Raw genomic sequence first — 26,687 nt, forward strand, 5'->3', positions numbered from 1 at the left:
TCTTTCTCCTCCAACAAATGTTAACTGAAGACAACAGAGTGCTATAAATTATAAAACAGAGTGACTTTGGTGCTATACATTTTCTTTAAGTGATATTTTAATAATATCCCACAAATTTTGATATGTTGCATTTTCATTTTAATTCAATTTAAAATATTTATAATGCCCTATTTATTTCTCCTTTGATTCATGAGTTCCTTAGAAGTATGTTACTTAGTTCATGAACACTGAATTTCCAGATATCTTACAATTATATATTATCAATTTAATTTTATACCATCAAGCAATTTTCTGAAATCTCCCTTAATTCTTTGAAAGTAGTATCATTGGGAAGAGACAAATTCTTTGTACAGTAATCCTCCAGTCCTGAGGCAGTAGGGAGAGGTTGGAAGAGTCATTTTTTTAAAAGTGACTGATCTATACTCCGAGTTTCCCTGGTAACTCAGATGGTAAAGAATCTGCCTGCAATGCGGGAGACCTGGGTTCGATCCCTGGGTTGGGAAGATCCCCTAGAGGAGGGCATGTCCATGGAGAATTCCATGGACAGAGGGGCCTGGAAGGCTATAGTCCACGGGGTTGCAAAGAATCAGACACATGGATTCAATCCCTGGGTCAGAGAGATCCTCATGAGGAGGTCATAACAACCCATTCCAATACTCTTGCTTAGAGAATTCCTATGGACAGAGGAGCCTGGCAGGCTATAGACCAAAGTGTCACAAAGAGTCAGACAGGAGTGAAGTGATTCAGCATGCACACACACTCTATACTCAGCTGCTTTCAACAGTTTGTAGCCCAGCAGGAAATTAGTCCTATCCTAATGTTATCCTGTAGACATCAAATGTTTGGATTTTGCAGATATGATTAAATTAAGGATCTTGAGGATTATCCCATCTGGGTCTAATCCAGTGAGAGATGGTTTTAAGAGAAGGGCAAGGGGAGATTTGAGACAGAGAAGAGGAAGGAGAAGACACAGACACACAGAGAGAAGATGATGGGAGAATGGAAGCAGAGACTAGAATGCAAGCCCAGGAATGCTGCAGCACCCACCAGAAGCTCAGGGAAGCACTGGCCTGGCAGTGAGCGCAGGCCTCCAAAACTGTGAGACAGAGAAAACTGTTGTTCCAAGCCATCAGTTTGCAGTAGTTTGTTACAGTAACCACAAGACACCAACACATCCTCATTCTATACCCTAACCAAACCTTAAGAATCTTTAACCTCCTCAGTGGTTTCTTATGTTTTTAATGTCAATTTTTCAGACCCATGCTTCTCCTTCTCCTCAGTGTGACTTTTAGAAAATGGAGCTAGTGACTCCTCTAGGTTACCACCATGTAAGAGAATACAGCCCATGCACGTGTATTCATCTATATACCCATCAAATGTGACCTAATGCCTATTATGTTCCAGGCACTATTCTTACATTGAGAATAATAGAAGTGAGCAAAACAGAGAAAAAGCCCTGTCCTCATGGAGTTTACACTAGTGGGGGTAGTCAGAAAATAAATAAAATCTACTGTATATGAGAGGGTGATAATTGGAGTGGAGAATAAGGATAGGTATCTGATTTAAAATAGGACAGTCAAGAAAGACTTTTCCAGCAGATGACAATGTAGAAGCCTGAGGAGGTGATGGAGCTTGTCTCCCACATATCTGAGGGCACAATTTCCAAGCAAAAAGAATCACAGAGGCAAGTTAATTGGAAATTAATTGGTAACTTGAAGAATATCCAGGAGGCCACTGTACCTGAGCAAAGAGACTCAATGGAAAAGAAGAAAGAGAAAAGAACAGAAAGCTATTATCATGCAGAATCATTATAGAGACTTTAATCTGAGTGAGATGGGAAGCTACTTAGAGATTTTTTTTTTAAAGATTTTATGATATGAGCCATTTTTTAAAGTCTTTATGGAATTTGTTGCAACATTGTTTCTGTTTTATGTCTTTGCTTTTTGGCCCTGAAGCATGTGGAATTTTAGCTCCTGACCAGGGACTGAAACTTCACCTCCTGCATTCAAAGGAAAAGTCTTAACCACTGGACCCCAGGGAAGTCCTGCTACTAGGAATTTTAAGTGAAAAAGTGTTATGCTGTACTTCAACTAAAGATCACTACAATTACCACGTTGAGTTGGCAATGAGGCAAGAGTACCTTGTAAGGAGAGCAATTAAGCTGTGGCAGTAATCCCTCTGTGGCAGGACTGTGGCTTGCACTGGTGGTATTGGGAAAAAGTCAAATTTGGGGTGTACATTGATAGTAGAGTCATCAGGTTTTGTTCATAGATTGATTCTAGGGATGATGCAGAAGAGTGGAACCATATATGGCTCAAAGGTTTCTGGCCTGAGTAACCAGAAAGATGGACCAGACAGAGGGAGATATAGATTTGGGAGTTTAGTATAAACTGTGCTAAGTTTGAACTGTCTTCGCATTATCAACATGGAGATGTTAGGGAGGAAGCTGACACAAGAGCCTGGAAATTAAGGGAAAAGAAATCCAGGTTGGAGATATACATATGTGTTGTCAATATTTAGATGGTATGAATGAACCAAGTCTATATGAGATTATCACTCCAGTATTCCTGCCTGGAGAATCCCATGGACAGAGGAACCTGGCGGGCTACAGTCCATAGGGTTGCAAAGAGTCAGGCAATGAAATGACTTAGCACTCAGAGAGTAATTTCATGTTTGGGAAGAACAACTCTGGGACACTGCAGCATTCAGAGGTCAGGGAATTGCAGAAAATGTAGTGAAAAATGTTGAGGAGATTCAATCAATAAAATTGAAGGAAAATCCAGAAGCCAACAAGAAAAATGTTTCAAGGAAAAGGCAGTGATCTATTGTGTCAAATTCTCACAAGAGAAATCAGGTAACTGATTTTACACCATGGAAGCCATTGGTAGCTTTGACTAGAAAAGTTCCTACCTTGTGTCTTTATTTATTGTTTGCTTAACTTGGTTTTTTCTAAGAGGTAGAACTGTTCTAAAATCTCCAATTTTTTGTTGTATTTGTGTTAGTTAGTCCTAATGTTTCAAAAAAGTTTTTTCCTTTATATATGTCTATGAAATATAATTTGGCTCATATGTTTTCCAAACAGTTTAATCTTACTCGAACTTTCCTCTTAACAATAAAAAATTATTTTCCTGTTAAATGCCTTTATGTTGAATTATACTTTATCTTACTGTGATCTTTATGTTAATATGTTTTAAAATTACACCAAAATCAGGCAAAGTCCACAGATCCTGCAACAGAATTGAAAGGAAAATGTGAAGGACAAAGCAACTGAGTTAGAACCAAAAGCTCATTTTATTGTTCTGAGCAAATGTTTTCTCCAGCAGCAGAGGCCAAAACATAAATACACATTTTAGATTTCTATTCAAATCTAATACGTACCCCTACTCCCCATACACTGGGCTGGATGAAGCATAAGCTGGAATCAAGATTGCTGGGAGAAATATCAATAACCTCAGATATGCAGATGACACCACCCTTATGGCAGAAAGTGAAGAGGGACTAAAAAGCCTCTTGATGAAAGTGAAAGAGGGGAGTGAAAAAATTGGCTTAAAGCTCAACATACAGAAAACAAAGATCATGGCTTCTGGTCCCATCACTCCATGGCAAATAGATGGAGAAACAGTGGAAACAGTGGCAGACTTTATTTTGGGGGGGCTCCAAAATCATTGCAGGTGGTGACTGCAGCCATGAAATAAAAAGATGTTTACTCCTTGGAAGGAAAGTTATGACCAACCTAGACAGCATATTCAAAAGCAGAGACATTACTTTGCCAAAAAATGTCCATCTAGTCAAGGCTATGGTTTTTCCTGTGGTCATGTATGGATGTGAGAGTTGGACTATAAAGAAAGCTGAGTGCCGAAGAATTGATGCTTTTGAACTGTGGTGTTGGAGAAGACTCTTGAGAGTCCCTTGGACTGCAAGAAGATCCAACCAGTCCATCCTAAAGGAGATTAGTCCTGAATGTTCATTGGAAGGACTGGTGCTGAAGCTGAAACTCCAATATTTTGGCCACCTGATGCAAAGAACTGACTCATTTGAAAAGACCCTGATGCTGGGAAAGATTGAAGACGAGAGGAGAAGGGGATGACAGAGGATGAGATGGTTGGATGGCATCACCAACTCAACAGACATGAGTTGGAGTAAACTCCAGGAGTTGGTGATGGACAGGGAGGTTTGGCGTGCTGCAGTCCATGGGGTAGCAAAGAGTCGGACATGACTGAGCGACTGAACTGAACTGAACTGAACTCCCCATCTTCCATATCTCATGAGATATCTCCTTAAAAACTAATTACTCTGCTTACATGTTATGTTCATCTCCTGGTGCCCATAAGACTTTGTTCAAACCCTTTGTGGTAAAACCCATGAGAATCCACTCAATTCTATATAGTATGCATGTCTTGTTTGATCTTCCATGTCTATACATTCATTCATCATGGTTTTTCATAGTTCATGTTTTCCTTTTTCATGTATTTGCCTTCTTCTTTACCCATTCATCTTCTGAGACACTTAAATGTTTGTCTCTGCCAGTGTGACTTTCCATAGTCACAACTGGTCTCACCCACTCTTTCATTCTCTCAACAATATGTTGCTGCCTCTATAATAGCCATAATCTTGTTGCATTGCTCTTAATTGCTTCCTTCTTTTCTTGAGCAACTGCAGGACAGTGACTGCACCCAGAACAGGACCTGAGATACAGTGAGTGTTCAACAAATACTTGAAGAATCGAAAGAAATAATAATAATTGGTGACAGTGTCTGTTACTGTCAATCAAAATAACTACAGTAAACACTCTGTTTTAAAAGGTCTATGAATAGAGAACTGAACAAGATTAAGAAAAAAGTAGATGTTAAACTAGAATACTTAAGTGATATTTAATGAACAGAATGCCCTGGAAGCACCAAATAGTGCTTTACTTGGGAACATTTGTTTTAGTTCATCGTATAGTTTAGTCTTCAGTGTCATAAATCCATCCTTGAGTAGCTTTAATCGCCTTCAGGGACCAATACTCAGTGCTTTGTGACCAGAATCTGCTTCTGACAATGGTATACAAAATGATTTAAAGAAATTATCTACATGTTTTCATAAATAAGCAGGCTAGGAAAAAGGAAACATTTGAAGGTATTTTATTTCTGTGATAGGGAAATCTCACATAAAAGTCTTCATCATTTCTTTAATTCACAAAAAGCACAAATCAGTTAGAATTAAAGGGAAAAATTCACACCAAACAAAAATAAAGACTTGTTTTCTTCTCTTCCTCCTGTAACAAGAATAAAAATATTATATAAATATTAATTAATTTAACAGATGCAGTAACTGGTTTTATTATTTTGCATCAGGTGTGTGTGTGTATGTGTGTGTGTATGTGTACATATATCAGAGCTGTATCAGATATACTGATAGGAAGGCCTCCTGATGGCATTCTCTGAAGCCTGTGAAAAAACCTAAAAGAATTTTGAGTTATTCAAATCAACAGTTTAACACTGTGAACATTATCATGTTCCAGGCTTTAAAAAAATTTTTTTTTTTTTTAATGAATTTCCCTGATGCTGGGAAAGATTGAAGGCTAGAGGAGAAGGGGACGACAGAGGATGAGATCGTTGGATGGCATCACCAACTCAGTAGAGACAATTTTGAGTAAACTCCAGGAGTTGGTGATGGACAGGGAGGCCTGGCGTGCTGCAGTCCATGGGGTTGCAAAGAGTCAGACACGACTGAGGGACTGAACTGACTGACTGACTTAAGAAAGTATTTAATGCTAGCTCTTAGGATGCATTTCGCTATGGATCAATATTTGGGGAGAATCAACATTATAGTTAGCCTTTTCTGAACTTTTTGTTACCTGAAGTAATTTAGACTCCCAAAGCAGCACGAGTTTTTGAAATCAGTGCTGGACCCTGAAAATTAAAAATAGAAAAGAATAATCAACAAACTAGTGACTATAACAAAAAAGAAGCAGGTTCACAGATATAGAGAACAAATTAGTGGTTACCAGTGAGTGGGGAGAGGAAAGGGGGAGGGGAGATAAGGAGGGAGGGGAGATAAGGAGGGAGGAGAGTAAGAGGTATTAGGTATAAAATAAGCTACAATGATATATTGTACAACCCGGGGGATATAGTCAATACTATAAATGGAGTAGAACGTTTAAAAAATTGTGAATCACCATACTGTATACCTGTAACTTATATAATACTGTACATCAACTACTAATAAAAAATGAAAAAAATAAAAGTAAACTCAATCAAAAAGACTCATCAGATTAAAAAGTAGATGACTATGCTAGTCACGACACAGTTAACTCTCTACTAGCTAGGGGTAAATTCACATGTTTATAGATTAAATGGATTAAAATAAAGATATCCAACTCTGATGTAAACAAACTGGGACAACAGAAGCCAGAGGTGGAAAAAATCCTCCACTCCAATCAACAGTGGATCTTATATTTCCTATACCAAACTCCCAGAGAAGGCAATGGCACCCCACTCCAGTACTCTTGCCTGGAAAATCCCAGGGACAGGGGAGCCTGGTGGGCTGCCGTCTATGGGGTCGCACAGAGTCGGACACGACTGAAGTGACTTAGCAGCAGCAGATGCTATATTCAAATGTATTTAGTAATACAAACTTGAGGCTTACAAAGTGTAACCAATTTGTAAATCCAGCTAAAATTGCTAAATAATTATATTAAGATAATCCTTAATTACTACTCTGTTAATATTCAAAGGCTTGCTCCTAAATGAATTCAATATACTTTCTATAAATATTCCCCCAATATCCTGTTTGCACAATTAATTTTCAACTAAATCCTTTTCATCCATTTGCTGAATTGATAAATTTTAGGCCAGAAGCCATCTAAATTATCATCAGTTAATTATATATTCACTTTACGGTTTTCTCCACTAGGAAATAAATCAAAATTACTAACTCTCATTATACATTCCAAATTGCACTTCTTCCTAATATTTAGGAAAACTATAGATCCAACCAGTCCATTCTGAAGATCAGCCCTTGGATTTCTTTGGAAGGAATGATGCTAAAGCTGAAACTCCAGTACTTTGGCCACCTCATGGGAAGAGTTGACTCATTGGAAAAGACTCTGATGCTGGGAGGGATTGGGGGCAGGAGGAGAAGGGGACGACAGAGGATGAGATGGCTGGATGGTATCACTGACTCGATGGACATGAGTCTGTGTGAACTCCGGGAGTTGGTGTTAGACAGGGAGGCCTGGCGTGCTGCGATTCATGGGGTCGCAAAGAGTCGGACACAACTGAGCGACTGATCTGATCTGATCTGATGACTATTTTTAAACATTATAGTCTTTCGATTTGTTTCTAAATTAAATATAAATATTTCTGGCATTATTTTAAAATTATACATTAGTGAGATATTCTTTTCATTTTTCATTACAGAAAATTCCATGCCGAGTGTTTGAGTATAAACACGAGCTGCGCCTACCTCTTCTGTAAAGCAGACTTCCTGCTCTTGGCTTTGGCAACACTTTTCCAGGAGGCCAGAGAAATCTGCAACGACCGTCTCCAGTTGTTCCTCTGTTATTTGTGGCTTCTGCTTCACAAGGTTAATGAGAAACCTGTTTCAAAACAAAACAATATATAAGAGAAGTCTGCTTTGCGATGGTATTTTTCTAAAAACTTCTTAGTAGAGAACTTTCAGAGCTCCAGCAATCCTTGTTCTACATCCTCATTCCATCAATTATCACCAGACTTACCACATATATTTTGTCTAATATTTATTAGAATGACTGAGGCTAGAACCATGCTAAATGTTCCACGGGTCTGGATTTATGCGGATTATAGATGAAACACTACTTCATAGTTCCACCGTACTTGTATGTAGTGAAATACAGTCTTCTTACTTGCCTAAATTATCCTTTCTGATTGGTTCTGTCTTCTATAATATGTCTTATCTATGCTCAAAGGCTCCAGCTTCCAAACCCCTGCCGTTCACAGTTACCACACCCCTACGTGAACACTGCCCATCCTAATTGCCTGTACTACACATTTAGTGCTGAAATCTGGGGGGTCACACAGAGTCAGACACAGCTGAGCAGCTGAACAACAACACATTTAGTAATATAGTCATGTTGGAATTCACATTAACTGAAGAAATGGGAGAAGCTTGCCAGAGGAGGCAGCATTCTTACATGCCTCAGATTGTGACAGAAAAAAGGGAAGAACAGGTTTTCCAAAATGAAGGGAGACCTTTTACAAAGCATGGGAGTATTAAAATGCATGGAAATTGGGAGAAATGAATTCCACTTTGCATTACTATCATCATTACAGAATGCATCCCACGATGAACTGAAGTGTGCATTCCATTTCCTAACACCCATACTTCATGGTTGAATCAAATATTATGGTTATTTTCTTCAAGGAGCAAATAGTGTGGGAAAAATGCAAAGGCGCTTATTCAGTGCTTGTGTTGCAAGTACCCAAGACTTCCTATAAAGATATATCCTAATTAACCCTAAACAGATTGCCCCCTTTTTCTTAATCTCAAAATGCATCACAACAATAGTTAAAATGGAGACTCTTTTTACAAACAGGAACATCTGCCCCCAGTGAATTTTTCTAGACTAAAGGCTAAGAAGACACCGAGACAAGACTATTTTGAAAGTCACTTTAAGTGCTTTGGAGTGATAACGTTTTCCTGGTGAGCCCAAGAGTGTTGGGTGCGTGAGGTAGAAATCTCCACCACTATTTAGTGTTGTCAGTCTTCTCCATAATAGCAAATAACTATTTCTTACTGTTGCTTCATTGTCTGCAGTGGTACACCCTGAACTTGGCATAGATCCTTATGGAAGATGAACTTGTCATCGGAGAATGGCGGAGGCACGTATGTCTCATCCACCACCAAGCTGCTGAAGCATGGCCTCCTGTTGGAGTATGAAGAGGTGCAGCACTGGTCAACACCAGGGTTTATGGGGTTCTCTTCATGTCTGATGCATAAGTGTCCTATAATAAGGTCAGCCTGGTTAGGAGAGTGAGAGAGGAGAAAGCAAAGAGATGGAGCATTAACCACAGCATTGATTCAGGAAAATTGTTGCAGTAATGCTTAATGTCCAGTAACATTAGCATTACAGGAAAACGTGTTGTCTGTATCAGCGTATGTGCTGCCATATTTACCTTTACCCACTTGTTTGGGATAAACTTCAGCTTTTAGTTACCTATGTTCCACACGTGATATGGAAGACAGACCCTTCAGCTATTTGTGTCAGCTACTGAAAACACGTTTGCAGTTACATACACACTTCCACAGGGGCAAGTCTCTGCTCTGACCCAGGAAATCATTACATGGATTATCCTTTCCATGTATATTTAGTTGAACTTTCCATTTTCCTTTTGGGATTCAGAGAATCTCTTTCTGTAGGTAAGAATAGCAAAACCTAACCTCTTCACATAGTTAATACATAAGAGTCAGTCGCTCAGTCGTATCCGACTCTTTGGGACTCCATCGACTATACAGTCCGTGGAATTCTCCAGGCCAGAATACTGGAGTGGGTAGCCTTTCCCTTCTCCAGGGGATCTTCCCAACCCAGGGATTGAACTCAGGTCTCCCGCATTGCAGGCGGATTCTTTACCAGCTGAGCCACAAGGGAAGCTCATAGTCCTAATTGAAAAGAAATAAGGCCTATGTGTGTGTGTGTGCGTGTCCTTAAGGCTTTCTTCATGTAGAATTCACCTACCTTCCACACTTTAGAGATACCTTTTTTTATTATTTCAAAAAAGTTTTTATATGGACCAATTTTAAAATCTTTATTGAATTTTTGATAATATTATTTTTGTTTTATGTTTTGATTTTTCGACTGTGAAGCACGTGGAATCTTAGCTCCTCAACCAGGGATCGAACCCATACCCCCTGCATTGGAAGGTGAGGACTTAACCACTGGACCACCAGGGAAGTCCCCAGAGATATTTCTTAAGCACTTAATAATAACTTGTAATAAGGGCCAACATATTTTGTATGCATACTATGTATCACGCTAGTGCTGAGCGAGTCATACTGATTATCTCATTCAAGACAGCCCTTGACAACTTCTGTTCTCAGACGTCAGATGAAAATTCTCAAGCTTAGTGAGATGACCAGCTGTCCCAGTGTGACAAGACTAACAAGTCCTGAAATGGGGCAGGAATGGAGGCAGAAGGCCCCCAGAAACTATACCCCTGAAGCATTCTACCACCCTTGTCCCTGCATCCTCCTAACATGTGGGATTCCATAAATGACAAAGATGACAATGCTTAATTACAGGAAGTTTTCTTTTTACTTCTAACCTTTGCCAAAAAATTCCAGGACATGAAGACTTACTAGCAATTAACTCCTCATCATACAAAAGAGGAAAAATGGGAAAAAATACACAATTTTATTCATAATTATGACTTTAAGGGAAAAAATCATGGAAAAAATTAAACCTGTAATCATATGTATGACACTAGTGATGTTAAAAAGTAAAGGTTATTGGCCTTACAGACTGGAAAGTCATTTTATTATTCAGAACGTGGGACTACCCTGTTCTATACCTGGTACCCTGTTAAGGGGGATAAACTGTCCCTACTATCATCACCATAAAAATTAAACTACAAAAGACAAAAACATTGATATGGCTAAAAATAAAACAGAGATTCTGAATCTGTCAAACCTGAAGCTTTTTCAACATTAGGTATTTGGTGAAATCATGAATCTAGTGATGTGTCAGTCTTTCGGTCATCCCTGTACATAAAGCTTGCTCAGAAATTGTTGAATAGACTCACTGCCATTCTAGAAGGACAGGAAGCCTGACCACATGCCAGCCATTCGGAGCTGAGTCCTTACACCCCTTCAACCGCAACTAATCAAGCAAGTCCAGGAAAGCTATCTCCACATTGGTTCTTAACCATTTCCCCCAAATGGGAACCATAAGGCTATTTCAAGTCCAACAGAGCAGAAACAGGATGGGGCCAAACAGAACACTCACCACTCCCTCGCCACAGGCCAGCTGTTTGTCCTCACTGAGATGGCAACAAATGGCTCCTGCGTTCGCCATTTTCCTGGTCAAGGCCATCAGCTCAGGCGAGGTCAGCTGAGGAGCCTTCTTTGTGTAAGCAACAAGAAACCTGAAAGAAGCATTTCCCACCAGATCTTGCTGAGTCCTTCACTTGTTTCTGGAGCCCCACTCCTCAAAGACCCCCTTCTGGCATCAGAAGGCATGAATTCAGCTCATTTATTTCATCCACATGGTGCCTGGGCCAGTACTGGGGACACATTCACTCTGACACTCACTCCCTACACTCCTGTTACACCAACAGAAAATTGGGAAATTAATTGGGAAATTAAATGGGAAAATTAACACTGGACAGCAGGCTGACTTTATTCCCACCCTCAAAAGTTTCCTTGAAATGAACTTTGATCTTTTGGTGTTTTAACTTTATGATAGAAGGGGTCTCCTTACTGCAAAAATCCACATGGTTTGGGCAACCCAAAGCCAGACTTTGGAGGCCATCTCTACAGGCCATCTGTTGTTTCTTAAGAGAGGGGCCTGGGGAAGGCCGCCTGCTGGAACAGGAAACGGGGTTTTGGACAGTGGAGCCTGGTGGGCTACAGTCCATGGGGTCGCAAAAACTCGGACATGACTGAGCGACTGAGCACACCAGTCCAACTAGGTGATGAAATTAGCATAGCCATGGGTAGTTAATTTAGATAAATCTTTCCCTCACTTAACTTTAAATCACTTAAGTGTTCGGCACTCAGTCATGTCCAACTCTGTGACCCATGGACTGCAGCCCACCCGACTCCTCTGTCCATGAGATTCTCCAGGCAAGAATACTGTAGTGAGCTGCAATTCCCTTCTCCAGGGGAATCTTCCCATACATCACTTAAAATATTCTTTAAACAAAGCATACGCATTTTGTAAGTAATATTCTCCTAATTTCTGAAAGAGACCACAGCTTCGCTTTGCCAGGGCTTGGCTCTCCTGGATATATTTCTCCAATTCTTCTTCCTGAAAATACAAGCATTATTATACACGTTTTTTTCTGTCTGTACAAGCAACTTTATATGTAAAATTTGGCCAAATAATATCTTATTTTATTATGATACCAATCTTAGAGAAATCACTTTTAGAGGGGTTTTTTTAATATTAAAGATGAATTATGAGAATTAAAGCAAATGGACTTTAGGCATTTAATTTTAAAACTGTGTGAACCACAAGTTACTGTATGATGGAACTCAATCCTTGGGTAAAAAAATTACAATTCTTTCTATACAAAATTCTTGCCTTTCTGGAGCTATTCAAAAGGAATATTATTTTTATTCTGTGTATAAAAGAACTTTTGGTTAAAACATTTGTATTTCTAAAATAAGCCAAAAGTTGTTGACTACCAGTTAATCACTAGCTAGATAGCTATTTAATAGCTATAACCACCTAACAACTCATTAGTTACTAAGTATTTTCAAACAAACAGCACTTTCAATACATGATATCAATCTAGGTTTTCAGATTTTCTTTAAAAAACTAGAGCAATTTACCCCTTTATCCTGGCATTCAGAAGGGTTTTCAGACTGGGAACACTTCTCCAGTAATTCCTGATATCCTTTAGCAACCCTTAGAATTATTGGAACAGCAAGCTTAGTGTGTCTTCTTGAATATTCATATGTAAATCTGAAATATGTGTGAAAAAACAAGTTATTGGAATTAAGAGACAAATTATTCCTCTGCTATATGACATGCAGGAGTTAACAGTGAAATAAATAAAGCTAGAAGTCAAATATGATTTCAACTATATGCATGGCAAAATTATTCATGAAAATTATGACCCCTCCAATTGTTCTAAAATGGTATTTTGCTTTCTTTTGCATCATTCGCTTTGGCTTTTCACTTATGGACTTTAAATGTATCCATCCAACAAATATTTTTCCACTGCCATCTCTGTGCAAGCATTTTCTTTAAGCAAGAAGGTTTCAATAATGTATTAGATAAAATGCCCAGCCTCTAAAAAGCATGCATTATAGGGAGACAGAAACAAATAACCAATAGGTCATCTAATTTAAGTAGTGCTAAATCAATGAAGAGAAATAAAAGAAGACGGAAAAGGGTGACAATTTAGAGTGTGTGGTCAAGAAAAGTCTCTTTGAGCAGCTCTTTCCAAAGAAAAACCTAGTTGAAGGAAGCCACACAGAATGTTTGAGGAAAGATCATTCTTGGCTGAGAAAATTTCTACTGCGAAGAACCTTTCCAATTGAAGAATTGCTTCTATTAAATGAACAGCTTCAGAATGTATGAACTGGTAAATTTAAAGAGAATTCTTGAATTTACTGATTGTATTCCCAGATTGTAGAAATAGGTCATATTAGTTCTGCCTCCAATAATATTGTCCCTGAGTTTCTGAAATCTAGACTTTGTTCTTGTTTGCATAATTTAATTTAGTGGTGCAAACAATGTGTGCCTGTCTAATTTGAAGGCAACAATAGAGTAACATCCTCTGGGATTATTAAAAAGAAAATTGCACCATTATTTTCATTACCACATTAAAAGCAGACTCTTAAATTTAGAAAGACCTTTGGAGATCATTAAGTATAATGTCCTAAGAGCTGCACAGTCCCTCCTGTAACACTGTCCATTGATACACACTGTACAATAAAGGAAAATGTACTAACTTAGCTGCTCGTTCCCCTTAAAGGCAAATAGAATGAGAACATATCCTGTAAATTACAGTTATTAGTGCCATACTGCAAATATCTTTAAATGCATTTTTATTTTCTTAAAAAAATAAAACATATATTCAATAAATAGCAAATAAACTGCTACTGTAAAGGCCCTTCTATCTAGCACTATCTATTAAGTTATACTTGAGGGAAAGGTTTTTAAAACATGCACAGTGAAAAAGCACATTTTTAATTATGAGCCCTTCTTATTATAAAAATATCTATAACCTACTCGGAAAACCAACGGTGATCTTTATATGAGCAATCCATACAAGGATGATAATGCTTCTGATTCCAGAGAAATTGATACAAAACAAAATGCATCCTCATAAGCAAGCCAGTGAGCAACAGCAAGGGTGAAAGTCTCATCAGTTTAAGAAATCCCATTCTTTATTCCCTTGTTATCTGCCTAATTATATTTTGGCTTAGAACATTCTAGAATCATCCTCACATACTGAGTTCAGAAACCATTTCAACAACACAAAGCTGTCAGTCACATCATAATTCTTACTTGTGTGAACACAACATTTACAGAGTGTGTTACCTTGCCATGGAGAGATCTTTATCCCTTGAAGAAAGTTGGTTGAAATCTCTGTCTCCTAAAAACCTATTTACATTTGGAGATAAGCCTTCAGGTTTGTCATCATTTTCTGCATGAATTATGCAATGACCAAGTTCAAGTGTGGTGGGCAACTTGCAGCACTCTGCTATTTGTCTTGACAGAATATCTTGTTGGGAACATATGTAGGACATAACTCTTTCCTGTAATAGAAAAACAAGTCTAAGTTTTAAAAATTTACTCTTTAATTCAGGATCTTAAGGCCAATCCCAGGAAGGAAAGATGGAAGGAAAAAGACATTTGCCTTGTCTCCCCTTTTATGGTAGGGCTTTCTCCCTTCTATCTCTCTTCACGTCTTTTCACCTAACCTTGTTTGTTCATTTCTTCTTTTCATATGTGCAGCTAAATCTATTTTACCCTCATAGCAAGTTTTTAAAAACAAAAGACAAATGTATGCCTCAAAATTAATGACGTGCATGTTGATGCTTATCTTTCTATTAGTATTGAAATGTGCTACTAAACATTTGTTATTGATGGCATATCATGGAGAGCAAAAGATTCATTTTTAGCAAAACAATCTGCAGTAATCCATTATGACCTCCAGAGGGCAGTCTATAGACAATGAAATGTTCAAGGCATGTAAGTGACCAAGAAAGAAGCTGAGCTTACATGTCCCTCTGAAAATTCTGTGCATTCTTACCAGGAACAATTAGAACCCATTATTCAGCTGTTAAAATCCAACTAATATACCATACTTAAATTATTTTTTCCACCTTAAAGGAAAAGGATGGTTATACAATCCAAAAACTGAAAAAACTAAACTTTAGGAAATGACCATACCACTTAGTAAAATTGTCAACTAAAACTGATACAAAGAGAAAATTGTTCTTATTACCATTCTTAATATGAAGGTAAGTGCTTCTAAAAGGAAAAATAAATGAGATAGGAAAACTGCCTTGGCGGCAGCATCCCCAGTTCACTTTCCCCAACTCCCGACACCAAGATTCTTTGCCTGGGCTCAGAGTCACCCTCAGGTCTCCCCAGCAGCCTTGGCTTTTTGCTGACTTCAAAGTCTATCTCAGACAAACTGCCATTGGACTGGTTGAAATGAGCATTTTACCCTCACTTTCAACCTTCTAGAAACCACATTCCAGCTCTGGTTTCAAGCCATCTAAATATCTAGGAACAATGATTTTAAGCCTCCTTAAAGAAGAAGGTGTATCACAGGGAACCAGAGAGGGAGAAATTTGGAGACAGACAGGCCTAGTGCACAACACCTAAGAAGCCCAGGGTGGCCCAAAATAGATCAATGCCACACTGCTTAAAGCTCAACTGACTATGGCCTGCTTGAGGTTCTGTTTTGGGTGTATTTGTTTCTGGGTTTTAATTATCTTAGAGCCCGCTATTCACACCTCTCCTTGATGGCTAGCTTTTTACTTTGTAAAACAGTATTTTGTGTTGTTGTATGTTTCTTATATTATTTTGTTGTATTCATGTAATAGCTCTATGAATATAATATAGAGTGCCTTCCATGTGCCAGGCATTGTGCTGGTGGCCTACAGAAATAACAGCCAATCAAAGACAGTCCCTAATCCCAAGGAGGTCACATGTCTTATCTATCCTATTAGACAGTAAATTCCTTGAAGTCAGCTTGTGTCTTCCTAATAGGTGATCCCAACAGTGGCTAGCACATGGAAAGTATTCAATATATACTGTCAATTGAAAGTACAAATGGATGGAAAAACAAATATATTAACAGTAAAGAGTCTGCCCGCCCTCAGTTCTATGTGGGGGGTTCCCAAGAGGTTACCATCTCCTTTCAAAGTAAAAATGAATGGTCTAGCAAGAGGAGCCTATGCTTGAAGTAAAAAACAAAGTCAGCAAAGACGGTTGTTCACTGTGAGCTAGTTACCGCACCTATGACCAACTCACAACAGCCTTCTCCCATTTAGAATGAGAGCAAGAGAAAGAAAGGAGAGTGGAGATATCTTTTATAGGAGGCAAAACTCTTCACCCCATCCTGCAGACACTCCAGCACGTTTCCTTTGCAGCATTCCTCATGTATGTGGGCCACATCCATGACCAGTTTCTGAATTTCAGTAAAATTAGCTTTGGGAAACTTTTGACTCACTTTAGTAACAGTTCTAAGGGAAAAAAAGAATTAGAAATCAATCATGGCTATCTACCAAGATGAAATAACATGCATAGAAGAGTGTTCATCTAGTTGCACTCCAAGGAGAAAAGGCCGAAATGTTCCTGTTTATAAAGAAAAGGGGAAGTGTTACACATCTTATCAATTCTACCCCAGTCTTTCAAGGCAGTGACTCTATAAACTGTGATCTGGCCCTATAAATGGTATGGAACTAATGCATCTTTTCCTAAAACCTTTTTTGTGATTTGCAACAATATTTATCTCTTTGTTGTTGGATCCTGATGCTGAGTATTTGGGATCCTTGTTGTGAAAAGGTGGGAAAAAACTGAAAAGGAAAAATAATTAAGAAGTGGCAAATTCTTTGAGAACAGTAATAATTTTTTTACTTGGGAGGAAAAAAAAAACACTCCTGAGAATATGGGGAGGGTGCATATGTGTGAATAAACAGGAACAAGAAAGCAAAGCCAACTAAACACTCAGATGTGTCATTATGCCAAGACATATAGTATGACCCACAAAGGAAGCCAGAAATAAAAATTCTTATTCCTTCTGCATATTTTATGTAAATTTTAAGAGCTATTTAGTTGAGACCTCTGCACCCTAGAGTAACTGGTATTGTTGCTGCTACTAGTCGACAGACTTTCTTTTTTAACTGAGAATATTTAACTTTAATCACTTATGGATGTCAAATGATAAATAATATCATTATAATAATATTTTTTTCCTTTGGTTTTTATTCCATTTTTGGTTTTGGAATTTAAAGATTAATATGTTAACTTACATTGTTTTACCAAGGTAAATTTAAATAAAGTAGGTCATGAATTAATCTTTAAGTTTCTAATAGAGTTGGAGGGTAGTTAAAGCATAATCTGACCTCCTCCAAGAAGAATCAATCAGTCTTGGAACTAAATCCATGACTTAAAACTTTGTTTTTACCAAGTACAATATTTTTAAATGTGTCATTTAACAAACAAGCAAATAAATATACTTTACATGCATATACTTGGTACTCTTCAATTAGCAGGCCAGCTGTTTTTCTATACTAGAAATGCTTCAGTTTAAAACTGAAGAGCACTTTGAACCAGTTATATAATTTAAAATTTCCTAGCAACCATACTAAAAAGTAAAAAGGAACAGGTTAAATTTGCTGTAATAATATGTTTTTTAGTACAATATATAAAAAATAATACTTCAATCAAGGTTAAAATTTATTTTTAACTACTTTTTATTGAAATATAGTTAATTTACAGTGTGTTAGTTTCAGGTGTGCTAACTGCAGAGTGACTCATTTTTATATGTTTTATATATATATATTCTTTTGCAGATTCTTTTCCATTATAGGTTATTACAAGATATTGAATATAGTTTCCTATGTTATACAGTGGGTCCTTGTTGTTTATAACAGTAAGCCTATTAATGAGATATCGCACATTTTCTTTTTCATACTGAGTCTTTGAAATCTGGCTTTACACTTAGAGCACAATTCCTCCTTTACACTAGCCACATTCCAAGTGCTTGGGAGCTTCCTGTGGCTCGTGGTTGCCATGCTGGCTAGTGCCGCGCTAAATCACTGATAATTCTGATTCCCATGCTGCTAAGTCTGCTAAGTCGCTTCAGTCGTGTCCGACTCTGTGCGACCCCATAGACGGCAGCCCACCAGGCTCCCCCATCCTTGGGATTCTCTAGGCAAGAACACTGGCGTGGGTTGCCGTTTCCTTCTCTGATTCCCATATTTGACCTCAAAGTCTCAGTTGTGAGGATTCAGACAATTAGAGATTACTGACATAGCAGACAAGCAAATGTGATGGAAATAAATCATGACAAGGACCTAGAAAAACTTGGTTCTGATGACCAGTAATGTGGTCTTGGGTAAACTGCTTTAATCTGACCGGACTTTGGTTACTCAAGTCTGAAAAGGAAGAGGTTGAACTACATGATTCAGTTGTTTGGGTTTTGTTTTTTTAATATTCCTCTCATTCTAACAACAAAAAATAGATAAATGAGATAAATTAGATACATAAGTGATAGACTAGATAGATAGATACACAGATACATACATAAATACAGTCAAGAGAAGAAAGAGAGGGCAAATACGCTAAGTATAACAGTCAATTGAAAAACTCCCAATTTGCCTCTGAGCTTTTTTAGCAGCTGGGACAAGAAAACAGACTTCAGTGAGTTATTAACATATGCTTTCATCAGTTAGGAAAATACATGCCAGTTCTTCAGAAATGGCAATTTTGTTTTCCTCTGGACAGTAGATTTTTATATTATTGCTTCAAGTGAATATTTATGAAGAGCAACAATTGGCATAATGGACTTTTATAGCAGAGTAGAAGCAGAATTAATATAAAAAATGTTTTGTTAAGCCAGAAATTTTAAATGATACTTAGAGAAGGCTAATCTACTTTGTAGAGAATGCAGGAAAATAATTATAACTAGGAGGTATAAATAAGTTGAAGTCCAGAACTTGAGTATCTAGAAGAACAGGTAAGTAGCATAAATCTCTGAAGCCTTCTCTAAGCATTATCTCGTCTAGACTTTAGAAAGTTTTAAATAGCAGACTGATCTGTTCTCCCCATTCCTAAGATTTCATGATTCTAATCACAGTGAAAAGTGAAAGTGAAAGTCGCTCAGTCGTGTCCGACTCTGCAACCACATGGACCATACAGACCATGGAATTCTCCAGGCCAGAATACTGGAGTGGGTAGCCTTTCCCTTTTCCAGGAGATCTACTCAACCCAGGGATTGAACCCACGTCTCCCACATTGCAGACGGATTCTTTACCAGCTGAGCTACAAGGGAAGCCCACAGTAGCTCTCATCAATGGAAACTTCATTGTCTACAACAGTATTAACAAGAAAAGTGGACTCAAAATACAAAATGGAAGTTTTACAGATATCTTCTAGATAGAGCTCAAACTTACATGGCTCGGAAGGTCCGGGGTCCAAATTTTCCCATTACTGCACATATATGCTGATTTAACAAACTGCTTTCTCTTAATTCTTTTGTAATTGATGTTACCTAGACAGAAAAACAAACAAAAAAAAAAGTGTCAAGAAAGAATGCATTTTCCCTGTTAGACTCTAATAATTAGAAAAACAACAGGTACAGCTAACGTATTTATTGTTGTTGTTTAGTCACTAAGTCATGTATGACTCTTTGTGACCACACGGACTGTAGCCTGTCAGGCTCCTCTGTCCATGGGATTTCCCAGGCAAGAATACTTGAGTGGGTTACCATTTCCTTCTCCAGGGGATCTTCCCAACCCAAGGGTCAAACCCAGGTCTCCTGCATTAGCAGACGGATTCTTTATCACTGAGCCAGCCACCAGGAAAGCTCACAGATAAAACATAAAACTCTACAAAAACTCTTTGCTAAAAATTATAAACATTTTTAAATTATTTATTTATTTAAAATATTTAAAATATTTTTTAATATTTATAAATTATAACTATTTTTACAAAACTTTATTCATGCTTTTTTCTTTTAGATGGGTTTATATATATCTATGCCATACAGATTTATTAAAAGTAACTTGAAACAAAAACACTGCAATTTTCATACTTGAGAATGAATAAACAACTGTAATTTTGAGCAAATTGAAGCCTGATAATTTCTTAAGTGGCTGCTCAGTCACAAAAAGTGAGATTGCATCACAGCCTGACATTCTAGGAATAGTCACTGTCCTTAGGAAATTTTTATTATAGGACTTTTAATTCAGTTCAGTTCAGTCACTCAGTCATGTCTGACTCTTTGTGACTCCATGGACTGCAGCATGACAGGCTTCTCTGTCCATCACCAACTCCCAGAGCTTGCTCAAACTCATGTCCATCGAGTTGGTGACTTTAAGCAACAAGTAATGAATTGTGGATGTTATTCTAGCTCTCCAAACCTAAGAAATCTATTCACATCTCTAAATTTAAATTTCCTTGTTTGTTAAATAACAGTAACACTTCTACTTCAAATTTATTCTAAGGTTTAAAAGAAATAACAAATATAAAGCATTTATCCTACTTCTCTCACTTTTTTCCCTCTTTTCCTGCTCGTTTTCTCCTCTTCCTCCTGCCCTATCTTCTTTCACCTTCTACTCCTCTCCTTCATTTATGTTATCACTTCTACCTCTGTCTTTATCCCACCAAAATTACTTCCTTAATAATAAAATAATCATTGTCTGAATGGATGGATAAAAGAATGAATTAAAAAAAACCCAGCAAACCCAGGTTTTTAGCCCAAAGAATAGCAGACTACTGAAATATATCCTATTCTGGAAATGATACTCTATACACAGAGCATATTTCTAACTTTTTTTTTGCTTTAGTCAGTTATAATCAGATTGAAGTTATTGGTTCAGATATCCCTACAAATATAATACCTTTGTTTCGAAGCATTCAGTGGCATTTTCAGCTTTGCAGCAATGTGGAATAATTTTATTGTATTGAGTAGCCACAGAAAGAATTGTTGGTGCATACAGGACAGGGTGCCTTCTTGCTATTTCATAGATGTATCTGAAATGAAAAGGAGCAGTAAGATTTACAAACACATTAAAATAGGACTGCTATTGCTTGGAACTGGACTCTGGAATTGTTTAAAGATTAGGAAAATCGTCATTTTTTCCACTTGCTGTCAAAATTTTCCTCACTAAAGATCTTCCAGGGGGAGGATATATATATATAAAATTATGATTGCTATACATTGATGTACAGCAGAGACTACCGTAATATTGTAAAGCAATTATCCTCTAATAAAAATAAATAAAGATGCTCCAAGAAAAAGAAAAATCTGACAGCCAATCCTACATTCTATTATGAGAACAAACCAGGCAGAACCACTGACTGTGACTCTTATTAAAGTATCCTTTTCAAAAAGTCTACTCAGACATGTTTCCAGAATCAGAAAGGCCAGACTTTCACTAAATAAAGAAGAAAGGTAAAGTATTTTTTTCTTATCAGTGCAAAATGGGATTATCCACCCTGGCAATCATTGTAGCAGAGATGTTCTAAGGGCAGGTTCTATATTTCTCTGGATTAGGCACTACCAGGGAAGATAGAAGTGATTAAGAATTAGACACAGGCTTCCCCAACAGAGAACCTGGACTCAAATACTTTCTTGGGAATGTACTAGCTGTATGCCCTCATACAATTGCCTTAATTGTCTAAGCTTCAATCTCCTCATCTGCAAATAAGAGGAAGGAAAGAAATCAAGAGAAAGAGGACAAGGAGAATTGATAGGCTGTTTGTGAGCATCAATATGATCATATGTGCCAAGCACACACGTCCCTCAGTTCAGTTCAGTTCAGTTCAGTCACTCAGTCATGTCGGACTCTTTTCGACCCCATGAATTGCAGCACGCCAGGCCTCCCTGTCCATCAGCAACTCCCAGAGTTCACCCAAACTCATGTCCATCGAGTCGGTGATGCCACCCAGCCATCTCATGCTCTGTCGTCCCCTTCTCCTCCTGCCCCCAATTCCTCCCAGTATCAGAATCTTTTCCAATGAGTCAACTCTTCACATGAGGTGGCCAAAAATGTATTGAGGTTTCAGCTTTAGCATCAGTCCTTCCAAAGAACACCCAGGACTGATCTCCTCTAGAATGGATTGGTTGGATCTCCTTGCAGTCCAAGGGACTCTCAAGAGTCTTCTCCAACACCACAGTTCAAAAGTATCACTTCTTTGGCAGTCAGCTTTCTTTACAGTCCAACTTTCACATCTATACATGACCACTGGAAAAACCATAGCCTTGACTAGACGGACCTTTGTTGGCAAAGTAATGTCTCTGCTTTTCAATATGCTATCTAGGTTGGTCATAACTTTCCTTCCAAGGAGTAAGCGTCTTTTAATTACACACGTCCCTAAAACATACTAAATGCTCAATAAATGCTAGACACGCTTATGTATCTTAAACATTCCTGAATGGCTAATTTTTTTTTTCCAAGCAATTTGATGAACACAAAATACCAAATGTTTGGCTCTAGAAGGAGTCATTTGTGCCATAGAAACATTGGACAAGCTAAATATTATTCTTGGGCAAGCTAAAATTAGGAAAAACAAGGTGTGTCTGAGACTAACAGCTGGTGGGTCTCCTGTGTGGTCTACCCCTTTCTATTTACCTGTTGTGGAGACAAAGTTACATTTAACATTGCTCACTTAATTTCACAGGGAAAGAGTTCAGAAGATGCCACACAAAACATTTTTTTCTCCATGCATTAGACTACATTCACAAATTGCAGAATTTCTAGATTCTGCTTGGCACTGCACTCTTTCTGGGGTCTTACCTGTTTATGAACAGCTCTCTGTTTTCCTTGTACGATTTACAACTTGTGACAGGTTCCAGAACTGGAAAGGGTGGAATGGAAGCTGGAGCCGCCTTTTTGTGTGCCAAGAAACAGTCATGTCTTTCCTCTCCAGTTCGGCTGCAGCAGTCTGAAAGCCCATACTTTTCAGGAATTTCCTTTTCACGGCAAATTTCTTCCAGAAAGGCAGATACCTAGAAGATTTATTTGTAATGAAAGACAACTAACTTTACCTAAAAATGCTGCAAAATACATGAAAAGTCTTCTAATATCTAGAATCAGAACTGTGGATTAGGAAAATAATTTCCCCCTACAAATTCCAATATATTTAGTTTCATCCTGATGGGATAATTTTCTTTGCTGTGTTTGGAAAATGGAATTTAGTTGCCAACCTTGAGTAATACACATGACAAAATTATTTTGTCTTAAAAGCAGGACATAGATACTCCATCTGATATTCTTGTGATAAGACACTGATCTAAAAGTTGGAGATTATTTTCAGACAAAAATCAAAATAATTTGAAATGGAATAAGAATAGCCTCAAATACTTTTAATGGGTCTAATTATACATTTAGCTAAAATGTTTTAGTGAATTCCCTGGTAGCCCAGTGCTTTAGGACTCAGCGCTTTCACTGCTGTGGCCAGGGTTTGACCTCTGGTTGGGTAATTAAGGTCCCACAAGACCCACAGTGTAAAAAAAAAAAAAAAAAAATTAAAATGTACATTTTAAATGTTTAAAATCCTTCTTTGTTGCCTTAATTTTACCAAAATCAGTTGATGACACCAATAGCCCGATGAATGCCTCTGAGAATTATGTGTGTTTCACTCAATTAGGGACATTTTTTATTTAGCTTTTAAAACTACTAATATTTAGAGAATCCTAGAAATCGTAACTAAGACTTCCATTTCCCAATTTACATAAAAATTATGTCTTCAGGTTTACAATGATAAGTCACTATTCTTAGTGACTTATCACTAAGTCACATCCAAGATGTAATCACATCACATCACCTTGGATATCTCATCGGATGTAAAGCTGTGATATAACATGCATTTTGCTTATTTTACATACATTTTTAGACTATCAGGTCAAGTCAAAAATAGAGATGCCCATCAGGGACTTTTATTAAGTCATCAATTTCAGAGTTATAAATACTTTATATCTTTAAAAGGGCATCTCCTTTATAATAATGTAGATGCATCATGTTTTGGCTACTTCATTAGCCCCATCATGACAGAGGATTCTCTGGGCATTTTGTTTCATAATTGGTAGCTCTAATTATTTTAAAGTTCTTAGTTATTTTCTATATTGAGATAATAATAACCAATAATAACTGTCATTTATTGATCTTCTACATTAGGTTATTCTATTCTAAAAAAGTGGTCATTGTTAATCTGAAATTCAATTTTAAGAGGGCTTCCTATTTTTTTGTTGTTGTTTATTTGTTGAATCTGGCAACCTTAATCTGTGCTATGCTCCTCACATTTGCTACAGTGTAGAGTCTAATATAACAAAGCCACTGAGGATGTTAAATTCTGGTTGTGAGTTGCCTTTAAGAAAATTACCTAACCTCTCTGTGCTTCGGCTTCCCCAAATGGAAGACTTCCATCTGCCCCCTAGGATTATGGCAAATATTTAATAAATTAGCATTTGCAAGCAAAGCTGATACTCTGCCAACAAGGCCTACCCAAAATCTCTTGGCTCACTGAACATTCATCCTGATTCATCAAAGCTATGCTCCATGTCACAAAATATTTTGACTATCAATAGGTACATAACATTCCCAAGAAGAATGGCTGTCACATTGTTTGCTTAATAAAAATTAACTCCTACTACTCATCATATCAGTCTCCATGACAATCCAGAAATGGAAGCTATTATTATCACTCATTTTATAGATAAAGAAACTAAACTCAAAGAAGTTTAGTAATATGCGCACAGTCGCCCAGATACTCTGATTTCAGAACCTTAGCTCTTAGTCCCATGCTTATAGCATCTCTTTACAATAGACATCCATTGTTTTCTCCTCTGCTCTCTCCAGTGAGTCAGAATTAAACCTCCTCTCATAAAACAGGTTTTCAAATAATTCAATGTATTTATTTCTTAAACAGTCCCTGCATCTTCTCTTTTGCATGCTGAGTTTTAGTCAAATATCACAATAATTTTTTAAAAAATTATTGCTATCCACTCACCTGGTTCTCTAAACACCCAGCAGGTTGCTTACTGCCAGTGGGTTTCTCTATTATAGTCAACACATCTTTCACCATTTGACTTACTTCCTCGTAAGTGGCTCCTTGAACAGACTGGGCAAAAAATATGGTAGCTCTAAAACAAAAATATATATGAATGCTTAAGAAACAGACTTCTATCATTCTCTTTCTCAAGGTTAGTTTTTGGGTTTTTTGTTTTCTGCTATATTGTAATCTGCTGAGGGGATGACTTTTGCTAAAAATGTATGTAAATTTTAGCCATCCAGAAGAAATGTCCATCTTCTTCTTGTCCCTTTCCCCCACGAATACACATATATCTGTTAACAAAGAAAATAAGTGGATTTCCCCTAAGAATGGTTCCTCCTTTCGTGGTCATCCACCCACTGCAATGTATCCATACTTGAACGTATCTATATTCTTTTTAGTTTGTTGTTGTGTGTGTGTGTGTGTGTGTGTTTAAGCAGAGAATTAGTCAGTAGACCTTTGCCTGAGTCTACTCCCAGGGTGATCAAGATCTGATCATGGATTAACCCAAAGCATTATACTATCACAGGTTTCTGTGTGCAATCGATATCCATACCACATGCTTTTAAAATCATTATTAGAAACTTCAGAAGTATGGAACAGAAAGACAGCATTCAAGAGAACAACATACCTTCTACAAATAACCAAAAATAGAACATTTCACCTTCTACTATCTGTTACTAGGATTAAGCAGTATTCAGATTAGAAAATATGACACTATCATCCTATTGGTATTGATGAGAAAAATTCTTGAATTCGTATAGAGTTACCATCAATCAGACATTACTCTTCAAGTTCTAAAATCTGATTTTGTTTGTCCCATAGATCTACAAGGAATCTAGAGGTTGAGATTAACATCTAAGGCATGGGTCAACCATTCAACTTTTTCAATATCAATTTGATATTCAACATAAATAATTTTTCTTAACATTGTCTTGTTTGCTTTTACATTTTTAAAAACTCATAGAGCTGTCCAATTTTATTCAATTATCTAAATTAAATTTTCATTGCTGTACATATTTAAAGTGCATTTATACAAGCAAAACTTACAGGCCAACTAAATTCGTCCCTGAAGAACATGGGGAAGAATCCAATATGGAATCTGGAAAGCAAGATAAATTTCATGAAAAATGGTGTTTTCAACTGCAGTCAGGAAAGGCATCATTGCTAGATATAATGTTTGTGTCTCAGTTAGAACTATACAATTTTAGAACTGAGAAGACATTAGGAATCATCTATCCAAATATCTTAATTTTGTACTTGGGAAAACAAAGAAGCTTAGAAATAGAGTTAAGCAGAATAATTTATTGTAGACTTAACACTAAAATTCGAATTTTATATCTTCCAGTGTTTTAACACTATTGAACTAGTCACAGATAATGTTAAACACTGCCATGATTTTGTAAAACTCTTGTACTCTTATAAAGATATAAATTTATCATTCATTTTAAGCTATTCACCAATGAAATATGTATCCTCTATGTGGAGCAATATGATAAATAATTCAAAGCAAATGAATAAATACAGATTTAAGAATTCTCATGTAGAAAAAAGACAAAAGAAAAACACAAAATATCTTACCTATTCCATATGCATTTTTATGCATTGTTCTGGAATCGCTAAAATTTAGTAGAAAAAGTAAAAAGAATGATACCACCCACTTCATGCTTGCTAGTTATTTTGTCCTCCGTGGTGATGATTGGGGCAGAATATTGAAAACTGAACTGAAATTCTTTTATAGTCTTCTCTAGCAAGGCCT

General features: G+C 37.2%; 1 protein-coding gene across 1 annotated transcript; it reads right to left on the reverse strand.

Annotated features, from left to right (window-relative positions):
• Positions 1–5,107: 5,107 nt before the first annotated feature.
• On the reverse strand, positions 5,108–26,687 carry AFP (alpha fetoprotein). The gene is made up of 15 exons (XM_086407356.1): positions 26,510–26,687; positions 25,979–26,030; positions 24,887–25,019; positions 22,675–22,886; positions 20,776–20,908; positions 19,327–19,424; positions 16,263–16,392; positions 14,234–14,451; positions 12,514–12,646; positions 11,889–11,986; positions 10,964–11,102; positions 8,759–8,982; positions 7,450–7,582; positions 5,840–5,894; positions 5,108–5,257 (listed from the first exon to the last, which is right to left on the reverse strand). The coding sequence occupies exons 1-14, from the start codon at positions 26,592–26,594 to the stop codon at positions 5,850–5,852; spliced, it is 1,833 nt and encodes a 610-aa protein (XP_086263482.1). The 5' UTR covers positions 26,595–26,687; the 3' UTR covers positions 5,108–5,257; positions 5,840–5,849.

The sequence above is a fragment of the Bos grunniens genome, chromosome 6, assembly GCF_055505025.1.
Source record: "Bos grunniens cultivar Pamir isolate PY7600 chromosome 6, Bosgru_T2T1.0, whole genome shotgun sequence".
NCBI classification, from domain to species: domain Eukaryota; kingdom Metazoa; phylum Chordata; class Mammalia; order Artiodactyla; family Bovidae; genus Bos; species Bos grunniens.

Excerpts from the sequence above, each read along its gene's own strand:
- AFP (XM_086407356.1), bottom strand. The coding sequence starts at position 26,594 with ATGAAGTGGGTGGTATCATTCTTTTTACTTTTTCTACTAAATTTTAGC. Across the intron at positions 19,425-20,775 it reads CTGAATGCTTCGAAACAAAG|GTAACATCAATTACAAAAGA; the intron begins GTATTATATTTG and ends TTTTCTGTCTAG. Across the intron at positions 14,452-16,262 it reads TGGAGTGTCTGCAGGATGGG|GAAAGAGTTATGTCCTACAT; the intron begins GTGAAGAGTTTT and ends TTTCTATTACAG.